This window comes from Podarcis liolepis (genome assembly GCF_965112155.1).
Source record: "Podarcis liolepis genome assembly, chromosome: 1".
Classification (NCBI taxonomy): domain Eukaryota; kingdom Metazoa; phylum Chordata; class Lepidosauria; order Squamata; family Lacertidae; genus Podarcis; species Podarcis liolepis.
The window spans coordinates 56,743,660-56,768,134 of record NC_139554.1 but is presented as its reverse complement, the minus strand read 5'-3'; the positions used below and the strand labels follow the sequence as shown (position 1 = coordinate 56,768,134).

Here is a 24,475-nt window from a genome sequence, read left to right as displayed (position 1 = left end):
TTCCTGACCCCCACAAAGCCAATTCAGGGGGAGAATAGCGGTAGCAGAAGTCCTTGTGTGGGTTTCTGTTTGTGGGGCCTATTATGTACTGAAGTTCTCACCCTGGGCCAGCAGAGGGATACTGTAGATAGTTATGCAAATGAAGGATCGAAAGTGACGTTCAGTGATTGGATAGTTTGTATGTAAATGAAGGATCAAAAGTGACGTTCAGTGATTGGATAGTTTTAGAAAGTTGCTACAGTTACGTTGTTCTGGAGCTCTATATAAGCAGGCTGACTGAGCTCCTCAGTTCAGTTCTGTTCCAGCTTACAAATAAAGAGCTGCTTTGGAAGAATCGCTGTGTTGTCTGATATGTTCACCCACAACTTAACAGGGCCAAATGAACCTGCTTGGGGATTTCAGGGGTTCCTTCTTTGACAGGGGTTCTTCAGAAAATGCTCCATATCTTAAAGTTTGAACATCACTGGCCTAAATGGTAAACCCTGAAAAGGAACCTACCATGTCTTTGCTGAGCATCATCACATTTTTACCAATAATTCCTGGAAAGTATATTTTTATTCTCAGATGTTCACATAATGTGCGTTACAACAAGGGGCAGATGCATTAGAAGACATGTGACAACAATATATAAGAACAATGTTCCATTTACATGAAATCAACTTGGATAAATAGTAAGGATTTCTAAATATGGATAGATGTCATTGTGTTCTTGTTAGATGATACTGTTTACAATGAAGCAATGTGCAACAATAATTAGAGAAAATGATGATTAAGGAACAGTTTCATCCCAAATGACAACATAGCTTCGGGAGTTGATAAATGGCTCTGTCCTTATTCTTTTTTGTCTTTGTGATTGTGCATAAAAGGAGCAATACAGACATGTGAATAATTCAGCTTAGCCCACAAAATAACTTATTTAGAATATTCTTAGGTAGCAGGATGGAATATTTAGGAGTTAAATCAAACCCTTTCTCTGGCAACTCTGGCAGGTTATGTTCATCCACAGACATGGAACATTAGCGACAGCTGTGACTCTTTCATTCATAACATTTCAGAAATGGATTTATTCAACAAGAGGACATTACATTTTGCTGCCATGCACTCTAATAAGATAAGATATCAGTTAATATGGGAACAGCAGGAAATCAGATAAGGTGATCTTCGGGGACTGCCTGCTAAAATGAAACTGGCCATAAACTCTCACGGCTTGTATTGCATGAAAAAGTTATCTGCTTTACAGTCTCAATATTAAAAATATGATTCCCCACTCCCTTTCTGAAATTTACTCTTTTCATTACTGTGGCAAGGAATGCAAATAGCTTTGTGATTATTCCCACAAACTGGAAATTGTAGTCATTTTTGAATAAAAAGGATAGCTCATTTAACATACTAAAAGATTCTCTGCAGAAGAGAGTAAGTAAATCTATTTTGTGGAAGCAGGTAAATAGCTTAGTGATGCTATGAGTAAAATTAGCCTACCATTATTTTCAGGGAAAGCATTTAAGTCTATATGCAAAAGCCCAATGAAAATAGTTTCAAAAATAAAAAAAAAACCTGCCACTTCTTCTCCATAATATATCAGTTAAGGGAAATTTTCGGCATCAGAATATTGTCCTAGAACCTATAGCTTATTTCATAATTTCCCCAAAGACATTCAAGTATAGAAACTGCATGGCTGATTGCTTTTGGCGTGCCCAGATTTGGAGTAGGATCGTTCCACTGCAGAGAGTCAGGAGGTTGTGAACTCCCCACTCAGAGGTTCTTATGCAGATGTTGGACGGCCATCTGCCATGGATGCTTTAGCTGAGATTCCTGCATTGCAGGGGGTTGGACTAAATCATCCTTGGGGTCCCTTCCGACTCTACAATTCTATGATTCTGTGGTCATACATTTAGAGCACATTTAAAGCACACATGAATCCTGAAAACTGCAGTTTACCCCTCACAGAGCTACAATTCGCAGCACCCTTAGCAAGCTACAGTTCCCTGGATCCTTTGTCAGGCATGTGTGCTTAAAATGTATGGTGTGCAATGCATCCTTCTAGCATCACTATTTTATTCATGCATGCTGCTTTCTTACAGCACAGTCGTACCTTGGTTGACAAACGACTTGCAAGTCAAATGTTTTGGCTCCTGAACGCTGCAAACCTGGAAGTAAGTGTTCCGGTTTGCAAACGTTCTTTTGGAACCCAAACATCTGGCACGGCTTCCGATTGGCCGCAGGAGCTTCCTGCAGCCAATCGGAAGCCACGCCTTCATTTCCAAAGATTTTGGAAGTCGAATCGGTTCAGCTTCCAAGGTACCATTGTATACAAATCAGTGCTCCTGGCTCCCCACCTCCATACCCTGAGATTACAACTTTAGCCATTTGCACAGTACATGTAAGTGTAAGAGATTCCTGCTGCATTCCAGACCCCTATGTGCTCAGTACACAAAACAGGATTTGAACATCATGATAAAAGTGTTAAGCCAGGACATGGGAGACTCAAATTCGAAATCCCCACTCAGCCATGAAGCTCCCTGGGTGCCCTTGGACCACTCCCTGACTTTCAGTCTAACCTACATCACAGAATTGTGGTGAAGATAAAATGAGGACCACCTTGAGCTCCTAGAAGAAAAGGTGAGATGCAGGTAAAAAAAAAAACTAGTACCTGTACCCAGCTCTACTAATTTTTTTGTCTTACAATTATACATTACATTGTGTGTTTCTTATTTTGAAGCATTAAATCCTAACCAACTGCAGTATGGTCTACAGGAAGAATAAGTAAAAAATAGTAAAATGTATCATGTTCTCTTCCTATTTTCTGTCTTGTGTGATGTGTCTACAGTGTACACTATCATTTGTGTTTTGGCCAGTGGCAACAGCATGTGTGTTTGCATACTCCGGACTAGGTGTTTAAATGGATGGTGTCTGGGAAATGTCAAAATATGCCTACATGTACAGGCATGTATATTCAAAGGTAGTACAGAGAAAAGTTCAACTCCTACTCTTTGATGCATTATTGGGTTCTTCCCTCCCACTGCCTTCTGTCGCATGAATATATATTTTAAGAAATGTATATTTTTAAAAGTACAGTTAAAAAAACTTAAAATAGCTTATGCACCTCTAACAGTTTCACACAGCATTACAAACCACAGTAAAACCAAGTTTTGTTCTGAGCAGCTTGTAAAATCTAAATCTAAAATCTAGATCAAGGATTACTAAGGTAGCATCCATGTGCAAAATAGCACACTTGAGGTCTTTCCCCGGTGCTCACAAAGCAAACCATGAGCTGTAACCAAAGAACAAACCTTGGTTACAGCTCATGGTTTGCAGATTGACAGAAACCAGAGTCTGGGGTTGAAACCAAGGCTTGGCTCCCAGCATCCTCTACAGGAGGCTGCAAGCTCACACTAAGTCATGGTTTGGATTAGCATTATGTACAAACTAGGCCTGTGTGCAATGGTGAAAGGAACATTAAAAAGAAAGAGAGGTAAAGTTGCAAACCAATTAAAATGGCTCTCGGCTGTGCCATTAGGTTTTGAGGCAGAAATCTAAGTCTAAATGTAGATGGAGCTGCCATGCAAAAACCCTACACATTTCTCACAAGCAACTGCAAATGCACCACATTTGAAAAGACGCTTGTTATTTTAGAACATCATAGCCTTAGGAAAACACAATGGGCCTCCTGCATTTCAGAACACTGTAGCTCCATTGAGCAAATGCTGCAGCAGTTAGTGCCTGTTGCTTCTTCCTTTTTTAGTATTTTCATCTGGCAACCATACCCCGAGAAATCTGTTATCCTCTTTTGTTCACTTCAAAACATGTTATTTCCGGCAATACAGACAACACATTTTAAAACATTTAGGTACCACAAAAACATCTGTCAGCTTAAGAGTTCAAACAGAGGACTCCTCAGGAATGGCAGAGGCCTGCACTAACACCCAAGAGGGGAAGCATCTTGTAAACCTTTTATGAAGGCTCAGTCCCGCAGCGCCTGCAGCGCAGATACGGCTGGGAAGATGTTTCTGTGGAGTGCTAGATAATCATGGCAAGAGGGGAAAGGGTATGAAAATGGCCATATGGGGTTCTTTTAGGCTTTATTTTACTTGCAGACTGCTTGTCATGATGAACCGTGTTTTCCAAGCTTCCACAGTAGGCAAACAGGGATGAGAGCTGCTGGGCTACTGCAATTTAACATGCAGTCAAGTGGCAACTTAAGTCTGGAGATGAATAGTCCTTCCTTCCCCATCATTGGTCCATTGAGACCAAGTAGTAACCAGTTGTTAGGGTCTGTACCAGGAAGAAGCAGTATCTTTCTGTGTGCACTTCTAGATGCTTAACCTTACTAAAGGATGGAAGAAGAGAACGGGCTTATTCCACCATGTTTCTCCACGAGCTTTTATGATAGACCCGTCACAATTACAGCTTCCTGTCATCTGTCTCTGTGAAGGATGGGGAACCTGTGATTCTATAGATGCTGATGGACTCCAGTCTGCATTAGCCTCAGCTAGCACGGCCAATGGTGAGGGATGATGGGAAATGCAGACCAAGAACATCTGGAGAACTAGAGATTTCTCATCTTCTCATCCCTGTCTACAATCTGCCATCTACTCATATGGAGACTATAGCTTTAAAAAGGCCCAATTCATGTGTTCAACTGAGTTGGTAGATACAACTTACAGAAAAAGGCAGGCTTGTTGAAACAGGCTTGCCGGTCAAGCACAGAACTTGCATGTACCAAGAAAGTGGGATTCTCAAGGAGATTCAGGGCAGCAGCAACCAGGGTGCATAAAATGTAGATGGGATCAGAATAGAGGAACATAGATATGACACCAATGCAGATGGTTAACACACAGTAACCAATACACATGTATCCAAGAAGTACCTAAGGCAAAGAGCCAGAATATCTGGAAAACCAATGGAAAACAATGGCCAACATAAAGATATCGTACCAGGCAACTTTTGACAAGCTGGACACCAGGGTGCACGAAGAAGCAAGTCATATAAGAACATATAAGAAGGGTCAACTGGTAGACAAGTTAGCAGTAAACTAAAGACCACTGTGTGTATACAGTATTATCCAGGTGAGAGCTGGATACCTCAAACCAAAGGCCATCAAGACTAACATGTCTTAGTTAATGGAGATAGTATCAGACCTCCCCTTCAATAGGACCAATCCATTAGCTACCCCGAGAGAGTAAGACATAACAGGATGATAGAAGGGAGCTTGGTGACAATGCAGACAATTTTCGGGCTTCAAAGAGCCTTGGTTTATGACCTGCCATCCCTAATATATTCTGGGAGAATGTGTTCATATGATAAGGAAGCTGTCTGTAATAGCCAATGGGTAGAACTGCAAAAGCTATTTTTCACAAGCTATGATAGTAATTGTTGAACTGGCCCTTGAGCTATGGAAGATAAAAGGCAGCAATGTATAAAAGATCAAGATAAATACCCACAAAAAGCTTTTAATAGCCCAATTAAAATCACAATGTTCTTCTTCTAGACCAGATCACTAACTACTCCTTAACTCACACTCAAAAGGATTGGATGTTTACAGATGTTCCTTGGTCCTTAACCCCCCCCCCGTCCTCATCTCCAACCAAAATGAAGTCTAATAACATCCAAAAACAAAGTTAAATTTCGGTTTTTTTTCCATTTGCTCACATTCATCTTTTGTAACACATTGCTTCTTCTCTTCATTCTGTTTTCTCCCTCTCATCTAGTTATTAGTGCTTCACCTCTGATGTCTAAACTGTGAGCTCTCTTCCCACCATGCTATACTGTAACACAAGTGGTGGGCAACCTCAGGCCCAGGGACCAAATTCAGCCCTCCAAGCCTCTCTTATCTAGCTTTTGGGACTCTCCCCAGCCATATACTCCTCTCCAGGCCACATGTCTCCTTTGCACCCTCCTTGAATGTTTCTGCCTGGCTGGAACATGTCCTTGAGCTCCAGCAATGCCTCTCACTTGTATGGATGCAGGATAAAGAGGTGTCTCTCTGTGTGTGCAGAAACTAGCGTACTGTAGAAAGTTAAAATTTACAATTCTTGTTCCGCTCACTTTTGCCTCTCCCTCAGCCATCACTGGTGTGCAGATTCATGTAAGGCTAACCCGAAGTGAATGCAACCCATCAGCTGAGAAAGATTCCCCACTCCTGCTGTAAAGGGAATTGCAACAGTAACAATAACCCCAATCTTGACATTAAGCAGGCAATCAAAACACTTTGCGATGTGACTCCCATTCATTTTTATAACTTACATACTGCTTAATGTAACATTTACCCCTCATTTCCCTCTACAGCTCATGCAGAAACCGTTTTCTTGATCTTGGACCCACTCTTGGTCCCATCCTCTCAATCTGTTGGAGCCTCTCCTTGCATGCAGGGGACCACCTGATCTCACTGAGGGTTTGAGACTCATCAACTCCCTCACCTGGTTTAGCTGGCCAGTCAAAGCCTTTTCCCAGGGTGTGGCTGCTGTCACATGCTGACAGCTTCTATGAGCCACAGGTGAGAGCCGAGTGCAGGGTGGGGACCCAAGGTGGACAAACCACTCCAGAAGGAGCATGGGGTACTACCCTCCCCTAACAACCCCCTGTAAGGAGCATATCCCCCCAAATGCAATGGCTGAAGAGGCACAAACAAAGATTTCATAATAAGTGGCAAATTAAACAACTGCCCAAGTATCTTTGATATTTGTGCTTTTCCAGCAGGTGCAACTTTGGCACACCTCTGACTGGCAAATCTGCTTCATGACATGAGAGGCACTGTGAGATGCCAAGTTGTTTTTCCTGAGTTTTGTTTGATTTCCTGATGCTATTGGCTCCGCTGTAACATCAGGGCAAGTCACGCACCAGCAATCGCCATGGGATGTTTTCATGTTCAAGTAATCTGAAGCACAGCAGAGTTGCTGTGGCAATTTTGCAAACTGTTTGGGCATTTAATTATGAGCCAAACTAAATTCAGTCAGAGCTGAATCCATTCCTGGCTACCATAAACGGAAATGTTATGATCTCAGATCATATAATGTTGGGTTTGCCATTGAAATTAACTTTCTAGCTATAGAAGGGCTGAAAGGTTGACCAAAACATGAAGTCATGACAGCCATCTCAGATGTCAATGGACATACTATCTGCCCAATTGGCAACACAACTTTTCTGCTATAAACTACCTCTTTGAAACACACTTGCTGCTTGAGGCAACAAATCTCCAACAATGTAAACATTTAGAGCCCTTATTGATCAATATATATATATTTAGCCCATGCAAACATACAAAAGTTATCTATTGCAGCCTTTGCAAATCTGACCACCTCCAAATGTTTTGGACCATGACTCCCATCAGCCTCTGCAAGTGCAGCCGGTGATGGGTGTTGTAATCCAAAACATCTGGTTGGCAATGGCCGATCTACTGAGTTCAGTGGGTACAACTCTCTGGCAACTGGGCAATAGGACTTAACACACTAGCCCTTACTCTGCTACTTGGAAGTAACTCACTGAACTCAGTGATAGAAGGAGTTGTGGGAATGGCCAGTTAACCCTTTCCTCCACCTTTTCTGCCAAGGTTCATCTCCTTTGTCCTCTGGAACACAGGCTTGGAAACCGGGCTTTGGGGGCCAGGCGGACAGCCTGATTAGTACTTGCTGCAAACTGAGGCTTAAACAAATCTGCATTAAAAAGAAAAGAAAAAGAAAAACTTCCTTATTGGAATGTCAAATCCTAGTTTTCAAAGCACCCTGAAGCCAAGAAAGAGAACCAGCCAATTTGCTTCTTTCCTTTATCTCCTCTTAGTACAATAGTGGGAAAAGGAAAACATTCTCTCGACTTCAAAGAGCTTCTGCTGATTATTGCCAGACCGGTTATTAGGCTGCTTGAGGCTCCGCTCCCAATGAATACGCCTGGCTTTTCAACCGGGTACAGAAACGCGCGCGCATTTCCCTCCTCCTCACCACAAGAGGAAATCTCTTTTTTTTTTCTATATAAAAAAGAGGCCTTAATGAATCCCATATGAGGAAATCCCTTTTCAAACCACCATGGCTTGGCCGCGCTCGCGATGAGCGCCGCGCAGCCCCTCAAGAGCAGAGGAGCAAAAGCATCGCCGCTTTAAGTGACTCAGGAAGTTAAACACGCGCATGCACAAGCACACTCACACGGGCCCTGCGCTCCAGAAGCGAAATTAGCGCGCTTGTTACGGAATAAAGCGGGGGGTGGGGCGGAACCAAGGGGGTGCCCTTAAGATAAAAGAGTGCACTGAGAGGGATTTTGTTTTGGGTGTGTGTGTGTTAGATCTTGGCCCAAAGTTGCTAAGAAGCTGGCAGGAAACAAACAGGGACCCGAAAGAAAGGTGGCTTTTGCAAACGAAAGCAAAACAGCAGCGCAGAGCTCCAAGTCTCCAAGGCTGGACAGTTGTCGCGGGAGGTGAGTGAGTTCCGCTTTGCAGGCGACAAGGCGGCCCGGGCGTCCTGCTCTTCCCCGCCCACTTGCTCCCTGCCAGCGCCGGGCCTTTCCTGCCTTGGGCCAGCGATGGCTTCCGAGAGGAGAGCGAGCGGCGAGGAGTGCCTGCAAGATGGCACCTGCGACGTGTGCGAGCCCGACGAGGCGCAGAGGGCCGTGCAGGCCTGCGAGGACTGCGGCTTCTCCTTCTGCGGGCCTCACGCCCAGGAGCACAGCCGCAAGTACGGCGCCCACCGGACGGCTGGCGTGGCCGCTGCGGAGCCGGCGGGCAGGGAGGCCGCGGAGCCGGAGCGGGTCGTCGGAGAAGGGGAGCGCAAGGCGGAGCGCAGGAAGTGCGAGGAGCACGGCGAAGACCTCAGCTTGTACTGCAAGGAGCACGAGAAGATCATCTGCGTGCTGTGCGCCGTCTCGGGCTCCCACCAGCAGCACGAGATCATCACGCTCAACGACGCCTACGAAGCCGTCCGGGTAAGGATCCGGAGCAGGCGCTAGGTGGGCCAGGAGTGCGTGGTGCCCGAAAGCCAGCGGTGCTCCTTTGGTTTGGATGCAGGCAGCATGGCACCCCGGAAAGCGCAGTTGTTAAAGGGCTGTGGGCGGGGACCACTTCGGAAGGCGCGTTCATAAGCGCACTGGTTTATCGGGTGTTCGTTCTTTTGGGTAGCAGAATTCCCCAGTCCCACCCCTCTGACTGCGTGCCGTGGCTTGTGCACCCTTCCCCTGCCGCTTCGGAGAGTCACGGGAGCTTTGGTCCAGCTGCAGATGAAGGACGGGGGCCAGCGGAAAGGGATGTGGCAGAAGTGGAGGCGGGGCAAGGAAATCTCTGATGGCCCGTTTCTCCCTTTAATAGACTCTAAAAGTGCTTTCCCCAGCTGATCAAGCAGAAAGTGCTTTCAGACTCCTTGTTAGCGACTTTCTGTTTACCAGAAGGTTGTTGAATGCATATTTTCTGTGGCGCTATGGTCAGAAAGAACTACAGTTAATTGGTTAATTGCCTTTCGCTCCCTGCAGTAAGCAGACTTTATGACTGCAAAGGTTCTCCTCAACAAGACCATTGATGGCAAAGTGGGAGCCCTGAGGATCATGTCCTGCAGGGATTGCGTGATTATTTAATTTCTATACCACTTAATATATGGGGGGGAAATCTCCAAGTGGTGTACAAAAAACTGAAACAACAATACAGGCCTTGAGTTGAGCACCGTTGAGATTAATCCTCAGTTATTATAAAGTAGCTCTGAGGAGTTGACCAGAAGTATGTAGTGGAAGAAGTTTGAGGGAATCTCCATGAGTAAGGAATTTGGGTTAACTTTGTTGTAAAGAACTATGCCTATAGAGCCAGGTGGAAGCGGTATACTTCTGCTAAGGTTACCATCCTTCCTGAAAGAGCCTGTCTGCATTTCACATTGCTATGACAGGAAAAATTCAGTGGGAGCAGCTCATCCCATAACTGAATTCTATCTCAGGAGAGGTACACATCTTGATTTCCTGCCCATCAAGCAGCTGAGAAAGGCATGTCAATTTAAGGGGCGGGGAAGGTGGTTTTGGAATTGGCTTTATGCAGCTGTCACCACTGGAAATCTGGATTAAAATGTATCCCTTGCTGTTGCTTTCCCTATGTTTGGAACTTGTTTGCTGCCTGACAACCATGTATGTTGCTACTGCAATCCCTGCCTCTTGTTTTTGCCAAATAGATTTGGTATTTGGGAATAAGAACATAAGAGCCCTGAGGTACATTTCTCCTAGTGTCCCATTTCCTGCAGTGATTATCCTGTTGCCTTCAAACGGTGTGAAGGCAATAGTTCTCACTAGCTATTGTTATCTTGGCATCTGCTAAGTGTACACCACCATAGGAACCTTGTGCACATGTGCTAGGTGCTCATATGCAGCTCCCTCCTATGAGCAGGGAAGCTGGACTTAACCATCGCTTCCTTTTACATGCAAACTGGGAACTGTAGTCAATTTCTTCTAAGCAAGCCAGGATTTATAAGCCAATTTTAACACATCACTTCCTTATCCTGGCTTGTTGGCAACATCTGACCTATTGTTTACTGAATAGAAACAGATTGCTATTGACTGTGTAGTACATGGGTAGGCAAACTAAGGCCCGGGTGCCGGATCAGGCCCAATCGCCTTCTAAATCCAGCCTGCAGACAGTCTGGGAATCAGTGTGTTTTTGCATGAGAAGAATGTGTCCTTTTGTTTAAAATGCATCTCTGGGTTATTTATGGGGCATAGGAATTCGTTCATTCCCACCCCCCAAAAAATATAGTCCGGCCCCCCACAAGGTCTGATGGACAGTGGACTGGCCCCCTGCTGAAAGTTTGCTGACCCCTGGTGTAGTATGTAGCTTTCAGGGGCTACCCATTCTCTTGCTGAATGTTTATGTTTCCTCTTGTGCAGGCAGGAAACAGAGACTGAGAGGCCAACATTGCCATACTCTGCTGTTACAGAATATCCCATGCAAACCAAAGAACAGCTGATACGTCTAATTTTAGGCTTTCTCTCAAACATAAGCAGTTTGTTTTTGGGCGATCCCTAGAAAAAAGTAGCTGTTCACAGAACTGTAGGAGGTGTTTCAATGATGGTGTTAACTTTTCCAGCTGCCAAAATAGATTTGGGGGAGGCGGAGGTATTCTGCAGGCTTGCAACTTCCAGTGAGAAACAGACTCCTCTTGTTCTTTGTATGCTTTTAAAAGGACTCAGTGCATATAGATGGGGGTGGGGGATGCAGGGCTTATTTTAACTTCCAGCATCTTTACTGTGCGCCCACAGAATATTGTGCCTTACAGTTCTTTTTTAAAAACAACAACAACAACTTTTGTTAACTTCATTTCCCTCAATATATTCAGGAAGACTGTGGAAAAAGTGGGCATCTAGAGGATTGGTCGGACTGATACTTGTATAACACACAAAACTGATGAACAAGTTTTAAAAAGCATTGCCAGTTTGGTGTGTAAGGAAGGTCTCCTGCGATCATTTTTTCAAAGCTTTGCAGCTTTGGCCATTTCTTCTCCTTTTCTTTATGTGGAAACTAAAGGGGAAAGTAATATGCAAACCATTCCTCAGACCCTTTTTGGCTGATAAATAAGAGGAGGACTTTGTAGTTGACCAAGTGGGCAATTGCATTGCACTTCTCACTGTCATGCTGCAAGTAACAATTTATGTATTGGCAGTGGCCCTATTTGTACACATAAGAGTAAGCCACAGTTCCACTCAAACTATGGGTTACCGCAAACAAATTTTCTTATGTTTGCTTGAAGAGGAGCAAGCCATGAGTGCTGGCTTGCTTGTAATGCAAAGTTAGTTTGGCTGTTTGTTTTCCATCTCATTCATGGTCACACTAGTGATCTATGGCTTAGGCCACTGATACGTTGATGTTATATGAAAATAGGCTACTGTGTGTAGTAAATGGATTTAAATGTGACAAGGCATGCCTTGGAAATTTGCACAAGAAATGCCCTTTTATAAATTGTATAAATTTGTATAAATTGGCTCCTGGAGAGACACTTTGTGCGTAAATTGGAAAGAAGTGGTGGAATGAAATGTACTTATCATTGTATGTAGGGAGATTATGATGATGATGATTTTTAATTCGTCAGTGGTTGGTAAGACATATCCTTTTATGTAGTAAACTATCAAGAAGAATTTTTCTGTGTTTCAACTCAGTTCTCTGTGCTGTATTGATTTCTATTTGGGAGTTATTTTATACATAGGAACATTTTTTAAAAATTGTGATTCTCTACCTGCAGTCTGAAGTGGCACAGCTCATTCCACCATCTTATTTCTGTTCTGCTGCCTCTTAAGAGGTGCTTATCATGCAACATTTAGAAGACATGGGCTACCTTCCACAAGTATGCAAATCAGAGTATCATGTCTAAGTGCTGTATGCAACAAGTTGTGATGTTCAGACAATAATAAACTGGAAGTGGAACATTAGTTCCGCAAGGCTGGCTGGGGACAAGTTTTGCATGCTATTTAGACAAGAGATTCTCATATTTGCAGACACATGGAAAACCTACTGACATATAACTCTGCCTAATCTGGATATATATGTTGTATGCTCATATAGTCATGTGACATTGCCATAGTCCTCACTCTTGGTATAGCTCAGTCTTGAATTGCCCTCCTGATTATGCAAGCAGATGCAGTGTTAAGTGAATAAAGGGTTGGATAAGGTAGAAAAGAATCATAGAATTGGAAGGGACCACAATAGGCATCTAGTCTAACTCCCTGGAATGCAGTAATCTTTTCCCCAACAAAGGGATCAAACTCACAATTTTGAGATTAAGAGTCTAATGCTCTACTGACTGAGCTAATGAAGTTTCTCTGTGTAATATTAGGTCATCGCAATCAAGTTCCCTTGCAAGTTTGAACTTCTTACTTCATTACCTTTGTATCTCCTCCTCCTCCTCCCTTGCTGTGGAAGGGGGGGCAATGTTTGAAGTGTTTCACAGACATTATTTCAGTAACACTTATAACAACCCTGTAAGCCAAGTCAATATTGTTCTGGTATGGCAGATGAGGAGCCTATTAAGAAAATATTTATTAGCCTTAGGCTACCATGACTAAGGTAGGTTTTGAACCAAGAATGACTTGGCACATGCACCTAGACTATATCCTAGAGCAGCTCTCATTTAATCCTTACAGTTGGTTTTGGTTTGTACAACCTTTCTTTCCAAGGTGCTCTTTTGGGCCAGAAATGATGTAAGATTACTGAATTTAATTTTTCTAAAACACCTGAACATGTAAGCCTGCACAACCAAATGTTTAGACTTGGCTCTTTCCAAATGTTGGACATATGGAGCCGATTTCATTTTTACTGGCTACGATGCATGAGTTAGCCATACATAGGAGAATATTTAAGTATTGCCTCACAGTCACAGGCAGCTAGTTTTTCGAAGCCTTCAGGGGACATGGATGTGGGAGTGATTGCCTTTATTGTTGTTGGAAAATGCTGAGGAAGTGTATGCAAATTGTGTATAACTACAGAAAGTGTGTTTCGTTGGGAGCAGCCCAGTATAAATAGATCATTGTTTTGGTGACCGTTTGTCTTGGATGAAGTGCTTACCGTGATGTAGTCGAATTGGAAAGCTGCCAGAATTCAAAACTGGTGACTATCTAGGCACCAAAATAACAATTTGCAAAAGTGTCCTATTCTTACTGTGTTTGGACATCACAAACCATGGTTTCTCATGAATGGAACAAGCCTATCCTCTTTGAATGTCTGCATGCTCCCCTTTTTCTCTCTGGTGTAACTGATGAGGAGTTCAAAAGTGTTTGCTTCTGATTTTGGTTGACAGCTGCCTAATGCAGGTGCGGGGAACCTCAAGCCTACAAGTCTGAATGTGGTCCTCCAGGCCTCTCTACCCAGCCCTTGAGACTCTTTTGAAACCACAACCCCTCACCAGCACTGGTCCATACTCTTCGAGAGTGCCTTTGCCTGGCTGGAAGTGCCCTTGGACTGTGATAACACCTCTTTTTTCCCTGGATGGAAGATGGGGGGGGGGGGTGTTTGTGTGTGCAGAACTTCTGGCTTTTGTGTGGCTGGAGTCAGTGTTAGAAACTCAGATCTATTAGCTAGGTGCCGAATGGCTCCTTAAACCAGGGTTACACTCCCCAAATAGAATATCTAGTTGCCATTTCGGGGCCAGATAGCTCGAAAGTCATATTTTTCAATACAACCTTTTGGTTCCTATAATTCATTATGATTGGGCAGATAAAAGCTAACAGATAGAATTCTTCAGGATAGGATATATTAGTGTGTGAAAGATTAAATGCCCCCCCAGGAATGTACCTCCAGATGGTGGAGACGTCAGGCACCATCCTGGTGCCCTGGCAACTTCACTTGGTTTCAGGGGGCCAATAGGTGCAAAATGCACCTTGCGCCTGGCTAAATTCAAACGCTGGCTGGAGTGTAACCTTCTGCACAAAGTTAAGAGTCACATCCATTGCTCCAGTCTATTTTGCGTCAAGCCCTGCCCACTTTTGCCTCTCAGCTACTAGCACATGGTCTCCAGAACGTTGCATATGAGGGAAAGCGGCCCTTAGGCTTGAAGAGCTTCCTCAACCTTGGTTTACTGTTATGCCCAAACCCTAAACTCTGATTAATCTAACTGTGCTTAGTGGAAACAAGCCAGCTTTGTAAGTCGTGGTTTGAATCTGGCTTGTTTCAACAAACCAGCATTAAAACTAACCGCAGCTTGCCGGAGTCAGACAACACGGCAGGGTGTGACTAATTGAAAATGGAAGTGAAAACGTCTGAACAGCTCCTCAGCTGTATTGGAAGGGTGAAGAGGAAACGAGGGGAGGCAACCCTAATCTTGTTCCATCATGATAAAACATTGGTTTAGCATGACATCTGTATGTAGACACTGAAAAGTCCAAAATATCTTTCAGGAGCTAATGCCAGATCTTTTAAGTTTTGGTTGACAAATACTGAGGATAAAATTCAAAATCTCTTTTCAGGCAATCAGAAAAAGGCAATCTAAACCATAAGTCATGTTAGGAAGGACAGAAAAATACTAAATAGTCCAAGTGTGCCTCTCTGAATTGCTTGTTTCACCACTGGGGCCTCCCCCATCCCTTAGCTATGAGTTGCAATTTAGTTTTGGAGAGAGGATAGTTCAAGCAAAAGTAACAAATATTCCCGGGATTCTACATGTGCTTTGTGCTTTGTGCCTTTCTTGAAGTGTGAACTCTTGATTACTTCCTTAATTAGTTCTTTCCGTCTGCTCCATCTTACAATTGGAAGCACGGAAGTGCAGGATTAAATTATCGGGCGGCCAATACCAATTACAGAAAATAAATGAAACATGGAGCCAGGTCACCATTGCCTAGCATATTCTCAGCACGGCCTTTACGCTGAAGGGTACTGAGTCACCCCTTGCAGATGGCTGCCTTCTTGACTTCGGTGAGAGGTGAAAAATGCTGAGCATCTAACAGGATTTGAGCCTGCTTGAAGCTGAGCCATGTGACACAAGCAATGAATGATTTGGCCTGTGCAATTGCATTTAATTTTCATTCCAATAGTTTTCCCAGTGCTCTTGGCAGAGACATTTCTTCTTCGTGGAGACCTCTGCTTGCTTAACCTCGGTCCCAGAAGAACGAGTGAATGTATTCAGGGGCTCATAGCAACTTAGCTAATAGAAAGTGCTGAAAGATTGGTACTCCCCCTCCTTTCCCCCCTCCAAGCTGTCTTGTGGAAATCCTTGTTGGCGTTTGTAGAGTTGAAAAGAGTCTCATGACCCTTGCCCTCTTTGTCTTTCAGAACAGAGAACATGTGGACCTGAAGGTGGCCATGCTAGATATGGTGGAAAGGTTAAAGTTCAAGTGCGCAGACCCCAAAGTAAGTTAATAAAGTGCCTGCTGCCTTTTTTAAATGTCTTTTCATTCTCCTTGAGAAAAATGCTTGCTAACGACTATCTGCACATTACATTAAGATCTAATTAAGCCTGTCAATCAATTTTTTTTTTGCCAGCTTCGTATGTGCCTAGAGATAAGTAGTCTCTTTCTCTCTCTTGCCCGTCTGCTTTCATTTTATGGCTTGAAATGCACAATCCGTAATTGTCTTCCCTAAACAGCATATAATTATGGTTATGATTTTTTATATTATTTATTTATCTCATCCGTATACAGCCCTTCCTCCAAGAAGATTTGCATAGCATTTGCAGCTCAAGCCTCTTGTAACTTAGGACACCTTTTCAGACCCAGTGCCTACCTTTAACCCAAACACAGCTTTGGGGACCAGCTGATTAGCGTTTAAAACCCATATATTTTTGTTGTGATAGCATTGCTTTTGTTACCCACATCAGGCTGCAAATCAGTAGTGGGTCTAGGCCCATCAGTTGAAAATCAATGTCGCCCTGAGGTATAATCACGGAATCATAAGAGTTGGAAGGGAACCAGAGGGTCATTTAGTCCAACCCCCTGCAATGCTGGAATCTCAACTAAAGCATCCATGACAGATGGCAATCCAACCTCTGCTTAAAAATCTCCAAGGAGGGAGAGACCACAACCTCGGGAAAGGGAAACCGTTCCACTGTCGAACAATAATTGGCCTAAGGTCACCCACTGAACTGTATGGCTAAGGGAGGCTTTGAGCCCAGATTGCTTAATTCCAGGCCCAACTCTTGGTCTATGGAGGTATACTGGCTTCATTTCACGTTCGCAACCCGAGCGTCCACTGTAATGAAGCAAACCATCGTTTCTTTGATGGTCTGCTGAACATCCTTTGGCTTAAGCATGGTTTGTTCAGGAAACCATGGTTTAATGTGTGGAGTCTGAGCCTATATCTGCCTTGGTTCTTAAGCCTTTGCTGATTGCCTCCAACAGGGGGGGTGAATTCTTGAGAGTTGTGTCCCCATATGGGAAGTATCCTGGGGTCTGCATACCAGTTGTAAGCGAGAGCCAAAGCAGAGTGGGGCCCAGGGCAAAAGTGGGCAGAGCAATGGATGTGGCTTTAACCTATCTACCATAGGTTACACACAAAAGTCAGATGTTTCTACATGCACACATGCACCAGGGGGAGAGATTCCCCACGCTGGCTTACAAGGTAGCATGTTTATTAAGCTTTATAACAAAGTAGATTAATATTTATCTAGTTCTGAATCTATGCATTGGTGTTCTGCAATTCTTTAACCCGCTTCAGAGAGTGAATTGTTTACTCTTTTTGTCAGCTGTCAAGCGCAGAGTATGTACCTCCAAAACTATCCTCCAATCTGAGTTTTTAAGCACCTGCTATGTGCTCGGTGTTCTTCCAAAAGGGGACTTTTTGAGTGCCAACATGGGAGCTGTGTGGTTTCCGTAGTCTGTGCCCTTCCAATATTATGAAGTGGGCTCTTCACTCTGCTTTCAAAGTCAAAGTGAGAAGTGCTGTCATCAGGGTCAAGAGAACGGTAATTGTGTAATACAGTATTGTAGAGTGTAATGCAAGATTTATGGGTCACACTCTTGAACTAGGTTGGCCATCTGTACAGAATTAATAAATACAAGTTGCTGTACGGGGGGAGGGGTTGGTATTGTGATTTAGGCCTTCCAACTGATTAAATGTTACTTGATTCATTCATTAAAAAGCAAGGCAGTTAATCCAGAACTGTAATACTTCTGTTAAGAGATTAATTTCATTAAGACAGGTATATTTAGTGATGCCTGGGGAACTGGTGTTGCCCGTCAAAGGGCTTTCTCAATAATATCACCCAGGTTGTGGAAAAAATTCCCTTTGGAGGTTAGGTTGGTGCCAACATACATACTATTTGAAAACCTGTCCCCCCCCCCCCCAGCTTCTTAAGTTGGTGCAATTGACCATTGTATCTTGTGTTAATAGATTAATAGATTACTGCTTTCTTTTTCCTATAACTGCTGTTTTAAATTTGGTGTTTACACATGCTGTACTTAGGGTGAAGGTTGGTATAGAGAATAAAATACTAAATAAAATAGGTGATATTTGAGGAATATTAACAAAGAAGAAAGGACAGTTGTAGAAGAAGAAACCCTCTCAAGTTTATTTATGAAATCTGTATCACATAAGCAATGCTTTTTTCCTAAAAAATGTTTAGGGGTACTCTCATTTTCCTACTCATATTGAAATACTGCCCCTCAGTGAGGCCAGACTTGGATTCACAAAATGTTTAGGCATATGCGTCCCCGCAGAAAAAAAGCACGGCATGCAAGCAACATGATACCATTTTTTGTTTGTGGTAGTGGTTCATAACCATCACTGACTCTCTCAAGAGTGCACAAAAGCAAGTCAAGTGCCCCCCCCCATGATGTATAAACAGTTGACCGTGGCTTAGACTCCCTTTTTTATTCCCAGAATGCATTTGGAGTTGGAAGCTTCAGCATTGACCCTTGTTAAATTTTTTTTTTGGGGGGGGGGTCTGAGCTAGAAATAAGTTGAGCTGTTATCCACTGAGCTCTCCAGAAATGTTTCTTCTCTGACTCCTTAAAGCAGGAGTGACTAAACCTGGTGGTCAACAACATTTGTGAGGTCACAGTTCCCTTCATCTGCAGTCAACATGGCCAGTAGTCAGGAATGACGAGAGTGGTAGTCCAGCAGTGTCTGGAATGCCACAAGTTAGCCACCTCCTGGACCTAAGTCATGGGAAATGTAAAAGATGCATGATGAAAAATACAAGCACTTCAACTTGTGTTGAGATGTTTGGGAAGGCTCAGACCAGAGTGCCTCCTTTATGTGCTTAAAGAGGGCACTCTTACAGTGTTTAAGAAGCTCTGTCTCTTATAGATAGCTTTGCTGTTCAACATGGAACTCTGAATATCCAGCATTCTGTATAAGTAAATGAGATTGTAACTCCAAGGCGTTAACTATGTTCAGATCTTAACAGTCCACCCCGTTCTGTTCCTTTCTTGCACACGTCTAATTGGCTATTATGTGCTTGCGTGAAATTGTCTCCTTTTCTGCTGGCTTTAATTGTCTTAGAAGAGCTATTTAAGAAAGAAACAAACTGCTTCAATCTCTGGATGCTGCCACATCCTTGACTTGTACAATCTGGCTCCGAAAATCCTCCGGCGCTGTTGTTCCTGTAGCAAATTTCCCGCTAGCATCACAGGACTTGATTAATCCAAATGCTGATGTCCCACAGGCACTGTAGTTATTTTTAGCATTATGGTTGTGCAAAGGGTGGGTGAAGATTTATGGCTTTGTCTAGTAAAAAATCTAGCTGCCTTTCTCTATATATGGGATCTGGATCCATTCCAGCAGCTGCATCTGAAACAGCATCTCCTTCATAGTTGCCAGCTCTTACATAGCCCTTTTTGTTTTTTAATTAAAAGTTCTAAGATCCTGAACATCTTAGAATCATAGAATGATAGAATCATAGAGTTGGAAGAGACCACAAGGGCCATCGAGTCCAACCCTCTGCCAAGCAGGAAACACCATCAGAGCACTCCTGACATATGGTTGTCAAGCCTCTGCTTAAAGACCTCCAAAGAAGGAGACTCCACCACACTCCTTGGCAGCAAATTCCACTGTCGAACAGCTCTTACTGTCAGGAAGTTCTTCCTAATGTTTAGGTGGAATCTTCTTTCTTGTAGTTTGGCTCCATTGCTCCGTGTCCGCTTCTCTGGAGCAGCAGAAAACAACCTTTCTCCCTCCTCTATGTGACATCCTTTTATATATTTGAACATGGCTATCATATCACCCCTTAACCTCCTCTTCTCCAGGCTAAACATGCCCAGCTCCCTTAGCCGTTCCTCATAAGGCATCGTTTCCAGGCCTTTGACCATTTTGGTTGCCCTCCTCTGGACACGTTCCAGTTTGTCAGTGTCCTTCCTGAATTGTGGTGCCCAGAATTGGACACAGTACTCCAGGTGAGGTCTGACCAGAGCAGAATACAGTGGCACTATTACTTCCCTTGATCTAGATGCTATACTCCTATTGATGAGGCCCAGAATTGCATTGGCTTTTGAGAGCCAGTGTGGTGTAGTGGTTAAGAGCGGTAGTCACGTAATCTGGGGAACTGGGTTCGCGTCTCCGCTCCTCCACATGCCCTGCTGGGTGACCTTGGGCCAGTCACACTTCTTTGAAGTCTCTCAGCCCCACTCACCTCACAGAGTGTTTGTTGTGGGGGAGGAAGGGAAAGGAGATTGTTAGCCGCTTTGAGACTCCTGAAGGGGAGTGAAAGGCGGGATATCAAATCCAAACTCTTCTTCTTCTTTTAGCTGCCACGTCACACTGTTGGCTCATGTCAAGTTTGTGGTCAACCAAGACTCCTAGATCCTTTTCACATGTACTGCTCTCAAGCCAGGTGTCCCCCATCTTGTATTTCATTTTTTTTGCCCAAGTGCAATACTTTACATTTCTCCCTGTTAAAATTCATCTTGTTTGTTTTGGCCCAGTTCTCTAATCTGTCAAGGTCGTTTTGAAGTGTGATCCTGTCCTCTGGGGTGTTAGCCACCCCTCCCAGTTTGGTGTCATCTGCAAATTTGATCAGGATGCCCTTGAGTCCATCATCCAAGTCATTGATAAAGATGTTGAATAAGACCGGGCCCAAGACAGAACCCTGTGGCACCCCACTAGTCACTCTTCTCCAGGATGAAGAGGAACCATTGATGAGCACCCTTTGGGTTCGGTCAGTCAGCCAGTTACAAATCCACTGAGTGGTAGCATAGTCAAGATCGCATTTTACCAGCTTCTTTACAAGAATATCATGGGGCACCTTGTCAAATGCCTTACTGAAATCAAGGTAGGCTATATCCACTGAGTTCCCTTCATCTACCAGGCTTGTAATTCTGTCAAAAAACGAGATCAGGTTAGTCTGACATGACTTATTTTTCAGAAATCCATGCTGACTATTGGTGATCACAGCATTCCTTTCTAGGTGCTCACAGACTGTTTTCTTAATGATCTGCTCCAGAATCTTCCCTGGTATTGATGTCAGACTGACTGGGCGGTAATTATTTGGGTCCTCTCTTTTCCCCTTTTTGAAAATAGGAACAACATTTGCCCTCCTCCAGTCTGCCGGGACTTCACCTGTTCTCCAGGAATTCTCAAAGATGACTGCCAGTGGTTCTGAGATCACATCTGCCAGTTCTTTTAATACTCTTGGATGCAGTTCATCTGGCCCTGGAGACTTGAATACATCTAAACTAGCCAAGTATTCTTGTACTATCTCCTTAGTTATTCTGGGCTGTGTTTCCTTTGCTGAATCATTTGCTCCAAATTCTTCAGGTCGGGCATTGTTTTCTTTATCGGAGAAGACTGAGGCAAAGAAGGCATTGAGGAGTTCAGCCCTTTCTGTGTCCCCTGTTTGCATTTCACCATCTTCTCCTCTGAGTGACCCCACTGTTTCTTTGTTCTTCCTTTTGCTACGAACATACCCATAAAAGCCTTTTTTGTTGCTTTTAACCTCTGTAGCAAGCCTGAGTTCATTCTGTGCTTTAGCTTTTCTGACTTGAATGAAACTAGTCGGAGACATAAGCAAGGATTCTTATTGTACTGTCTGGATAGAGTGTGATATATCTAGTTCAGTCCTTAAACCCATGTAACTCAATTCCAGTGGTCTTCCTCTGGAAAAAAAGCAGTTTCTGAACAAGTTGATGAGAAGTGGGGTGTGTGAGTGTGCTCCACTACTTCCTCCTTCACTTCATATAATCCTTCCTAATTGTCTGGAACATCTATTTCTGACTGCATCAAAACATCCTGTTTTCAATTGACGTATGACGTATGCCTTGTGGTTTTTACCCATCAGACTTCCATGTATAAAATTGAGTTTTGCTCCTGAGGTTTAAGAACCGCGAGAATCTTAAGTCAGTTTTAAGCTTCTAGAATTGATGTGAGTTAAATAAATAAGAAAATAATGCCACTTACGAAGATGCTGTATGTGTCCTATGTTTTAATCTCAAAATTGTATTGGATTTAGCACAGTGACATTTATTTTATTCATTTATTTTTTTAATGATGTCTAAACTACCCTTCATCAAAATAGATCCCAAGGCAGTGTGCAATAATAGCAACAATCAAGAAATGCAATAAAATCTCTGTTCCCTGAGCTAACTTTTTCAGGAATGGAGTCTAAAGAACTGAGGCAAATAATTGTGATGAGAGGCGAAGTTCTAGGCCTAATAGACAAAATAAAAGCTGGTGAATTGCCAGGTCTGGGTGCTATTCACCTAAGAGTTCTCAAATAACCCATATGTAAAATTCTTTATCTTCTAACAAAAATATGTAACTTCTCCCTAAGATCATCCTCCACACCTGAGGACTGGAAAGTAGTCAATATAATGCCAATTTTGAAAAAAAAAAGGCTCCTCAAAATTCCAGGCAGTTACCATCTGTCCTGGTGGAAAGTATTGTTAAAGATAAACTAACCAAGCACATTGAAGAACAAACATTGCTGAAGCAGAACCAACATGGCTTCTGAAAGGATAAGTCCTGTCTCTCTAAACTATTAGAATGAATTGAGAGTGTAAAAAGCATACAGATGCGGTGACCGAGCTGACATAATGTCACTTCAGCTTTCAAAAAACCTTTGTCAAGGTACCTCACCAAAGACTCCTGAGTAAATTTAGCAGTCATGAAATAAGAGACAAGGCCACTTGTGAATCAGGAACTGGTTAAGTAACAGGAAGCAGAGGGTAGGAATACATGGATAGTTCTCACAATGGAGGGATGTAGAAAATGGTGTTCCCCGTGTGGTAGTGGCCCAAAGGGCCACAATAAATGTGATACTGTGTACCCCTGTAAATCCTTGAGTGTGCTTCTAATAGAGAAGTTATGTTAGCTTGCCACTTTATGAAACTGATGATTTTGCAAGTTGCCACACCCCATTGGGGCAGAAATACAGCTAATATGTGAATCACAAAGATACAGCTCAAAGCTGGAACGTAAGTTGCTATATGGTGCAAATGGCTACACGTAACACAAGCTCCCAACATACACACTAACACAATGTAACAGAACACGGTGGCAATCAGAACTTAATCAGCAGAAATTGCCAGTGCTTATTGTGCATGAAATGAGGTAATGATGTATATGATTGGTGAAAATTGAAATGCTTTGTTTGAAATTTCATAAATACCACTGCCTGGACCACCGGGCGGGGTTGCAGTTTTGCAGAACGATCTGACTACAACCTATTGCTTTGTAATAAACAACAATGGACTCCTAACTCCTCACATTTCTGAGTTTTATTGCCGTAAAAAAAGGTAGAGGACCCCTGTCAGTTAAGTCCAGTTGCAGATGACTCTGGGGTTGCTGCGCTCATCTCGCTCTATAGGCCGAGGGAGCTGGCATTTGTCCACAGTAAGTTTCCAGGTCATGGGGCCAGCATGACTAAGCCACTTCTGGCGAAACCAGAGCAGCGCACGGAAACACCATTTACCTTCCCGTTGGAGCGGTACCTATTCATCTACTTGCACGTTGACGTGCTTTCGAACTGCTAGATTAGCAGGACCTGGGACTGAACAACGGAAGCTCATCCTGTCGCGGGGATTCGAACCGCCGACCTTCTGATTGCCAAGCCCTAGGCTCTGTGGTTTAACCCACAGCACCACCCACATCCCTGTTTATTGGCATAAACTCAGGAGATAAACTATTTTTGGCTTACAACACCCCAAGGATTGATATTGGAGCCTATGCTTTTTAACTTGTTCATAAATGATTTAGAGTTAGGAGTGAGAGGTGAGGTGGCCAAGTTTGCTGATGATACAAAATTATTTACGGTTGTTAAAAGAAAAAAAAGATTGTGAAGAATTCTAAAAGGACCATACAGAGTGAATGGGTGGTAAAATGGTAAATATGGTGCAATGCAAACAAGTGCAAAGTGATCCTTTGGAGGCAAAAAATCTTAATTTCACATGTACACTCATGGGAACTGAACTAGCAGCAACTGAACAGGAATGAGACCTTGGGGTCATGGTGGATAGCCCTATGAAGATGTCAACCCATTGTGTGGCAGCTGTGTAAAAGGCAAATTCCACGCTAGGGATCATTAGAAAAGAAATTGAAAATAAATGTTCTAGTATCATAATGCCATTACACAAATCTATGGTGTGACTGCATTTGGAATGCTGTACGTGGTTCTAGTTGTCTCACCTGAAAAAAAAATATGGTAGTTGGAACCTTCACTTTACAGCTTTTGGTGTTAACCTGGCCTTTGACACTTGAGACGTGTATTTTCAGGGCCAACCCTATTCCTGTGACTAATTTGTCTTAACATCTGCTGGCTAGTTTGCAAATGGTTTATGTGCCTTTTCCTGTAAGCTTGAAATATTTTGATCCCTGAATATGCTGCCATGAACACATGAATGTGTATATAGAAAAGTTTTTCTTGCAGACTCTGTCTCCATCACACATGATACCTGCCCTGTTTTAGCTACCATGATGAGTATATAGCTAAATTGCCTCACCCAATTACTATTTTTTGAAGAGAGAAGGTGTTGAACCATCATCTTCTTTATTCTTAGTGATGAAACCTTGAGCTAAACACCATCAAGAATTTTTTTCAGGCCACATTGCTTTTCCTTACTCATTTCTTTTTTTAAAAAAAACAATTCTTATTCATTTCGTGCTATTTCAAGTCTTCAG

The 24,475-nt window shown here is 43.2% G+C and overlaps 1 protein-coding gene and 1 long non-coding RNA gene across 2 annotated transcripts in view; one reads left to right on the top strand and one right to left on the bottom strand.

The window, feature by feature from the left end:
• Positions 1-536: 536 nt before the first annotated feature.
• The window catches only part of LOC310689190, a 606,488-nt gene continuing 582,549 nt past the window's right edge, over positions 537-24,475 (bottom strand). Inside the window, exon 2 of the long non-coding RNA XR_014517389.1 lies at positions 537-3,200. This is a non-coding gene — a long non-coding RNA (uncharacterized lncRNA). The remainder of the gene's footprint in view (positions 3,201-24,475) is intronic.
• The window catches only part of TRIM44 (tripartite motif containing 44), an 85,493-nt gene continuing 69,114 nt past the window's right edge, over positions 8,097-24,475 (top strand). The window contains exons 1-2 of the mRNA XM_083465585.1: positions 8,097-8,904; positions 15,701-15,778. Coding sequence (XP_083321711.1) covers positions 8,506-8,904; positions 15,701-15,778 — 477 coding nt within the window. The 5' untranslated portion in view covers positions 8,097-8,505. The remainder of the gene's footprint in view (positions 8,905-15,700; positions 15,779-24,475) is intronic.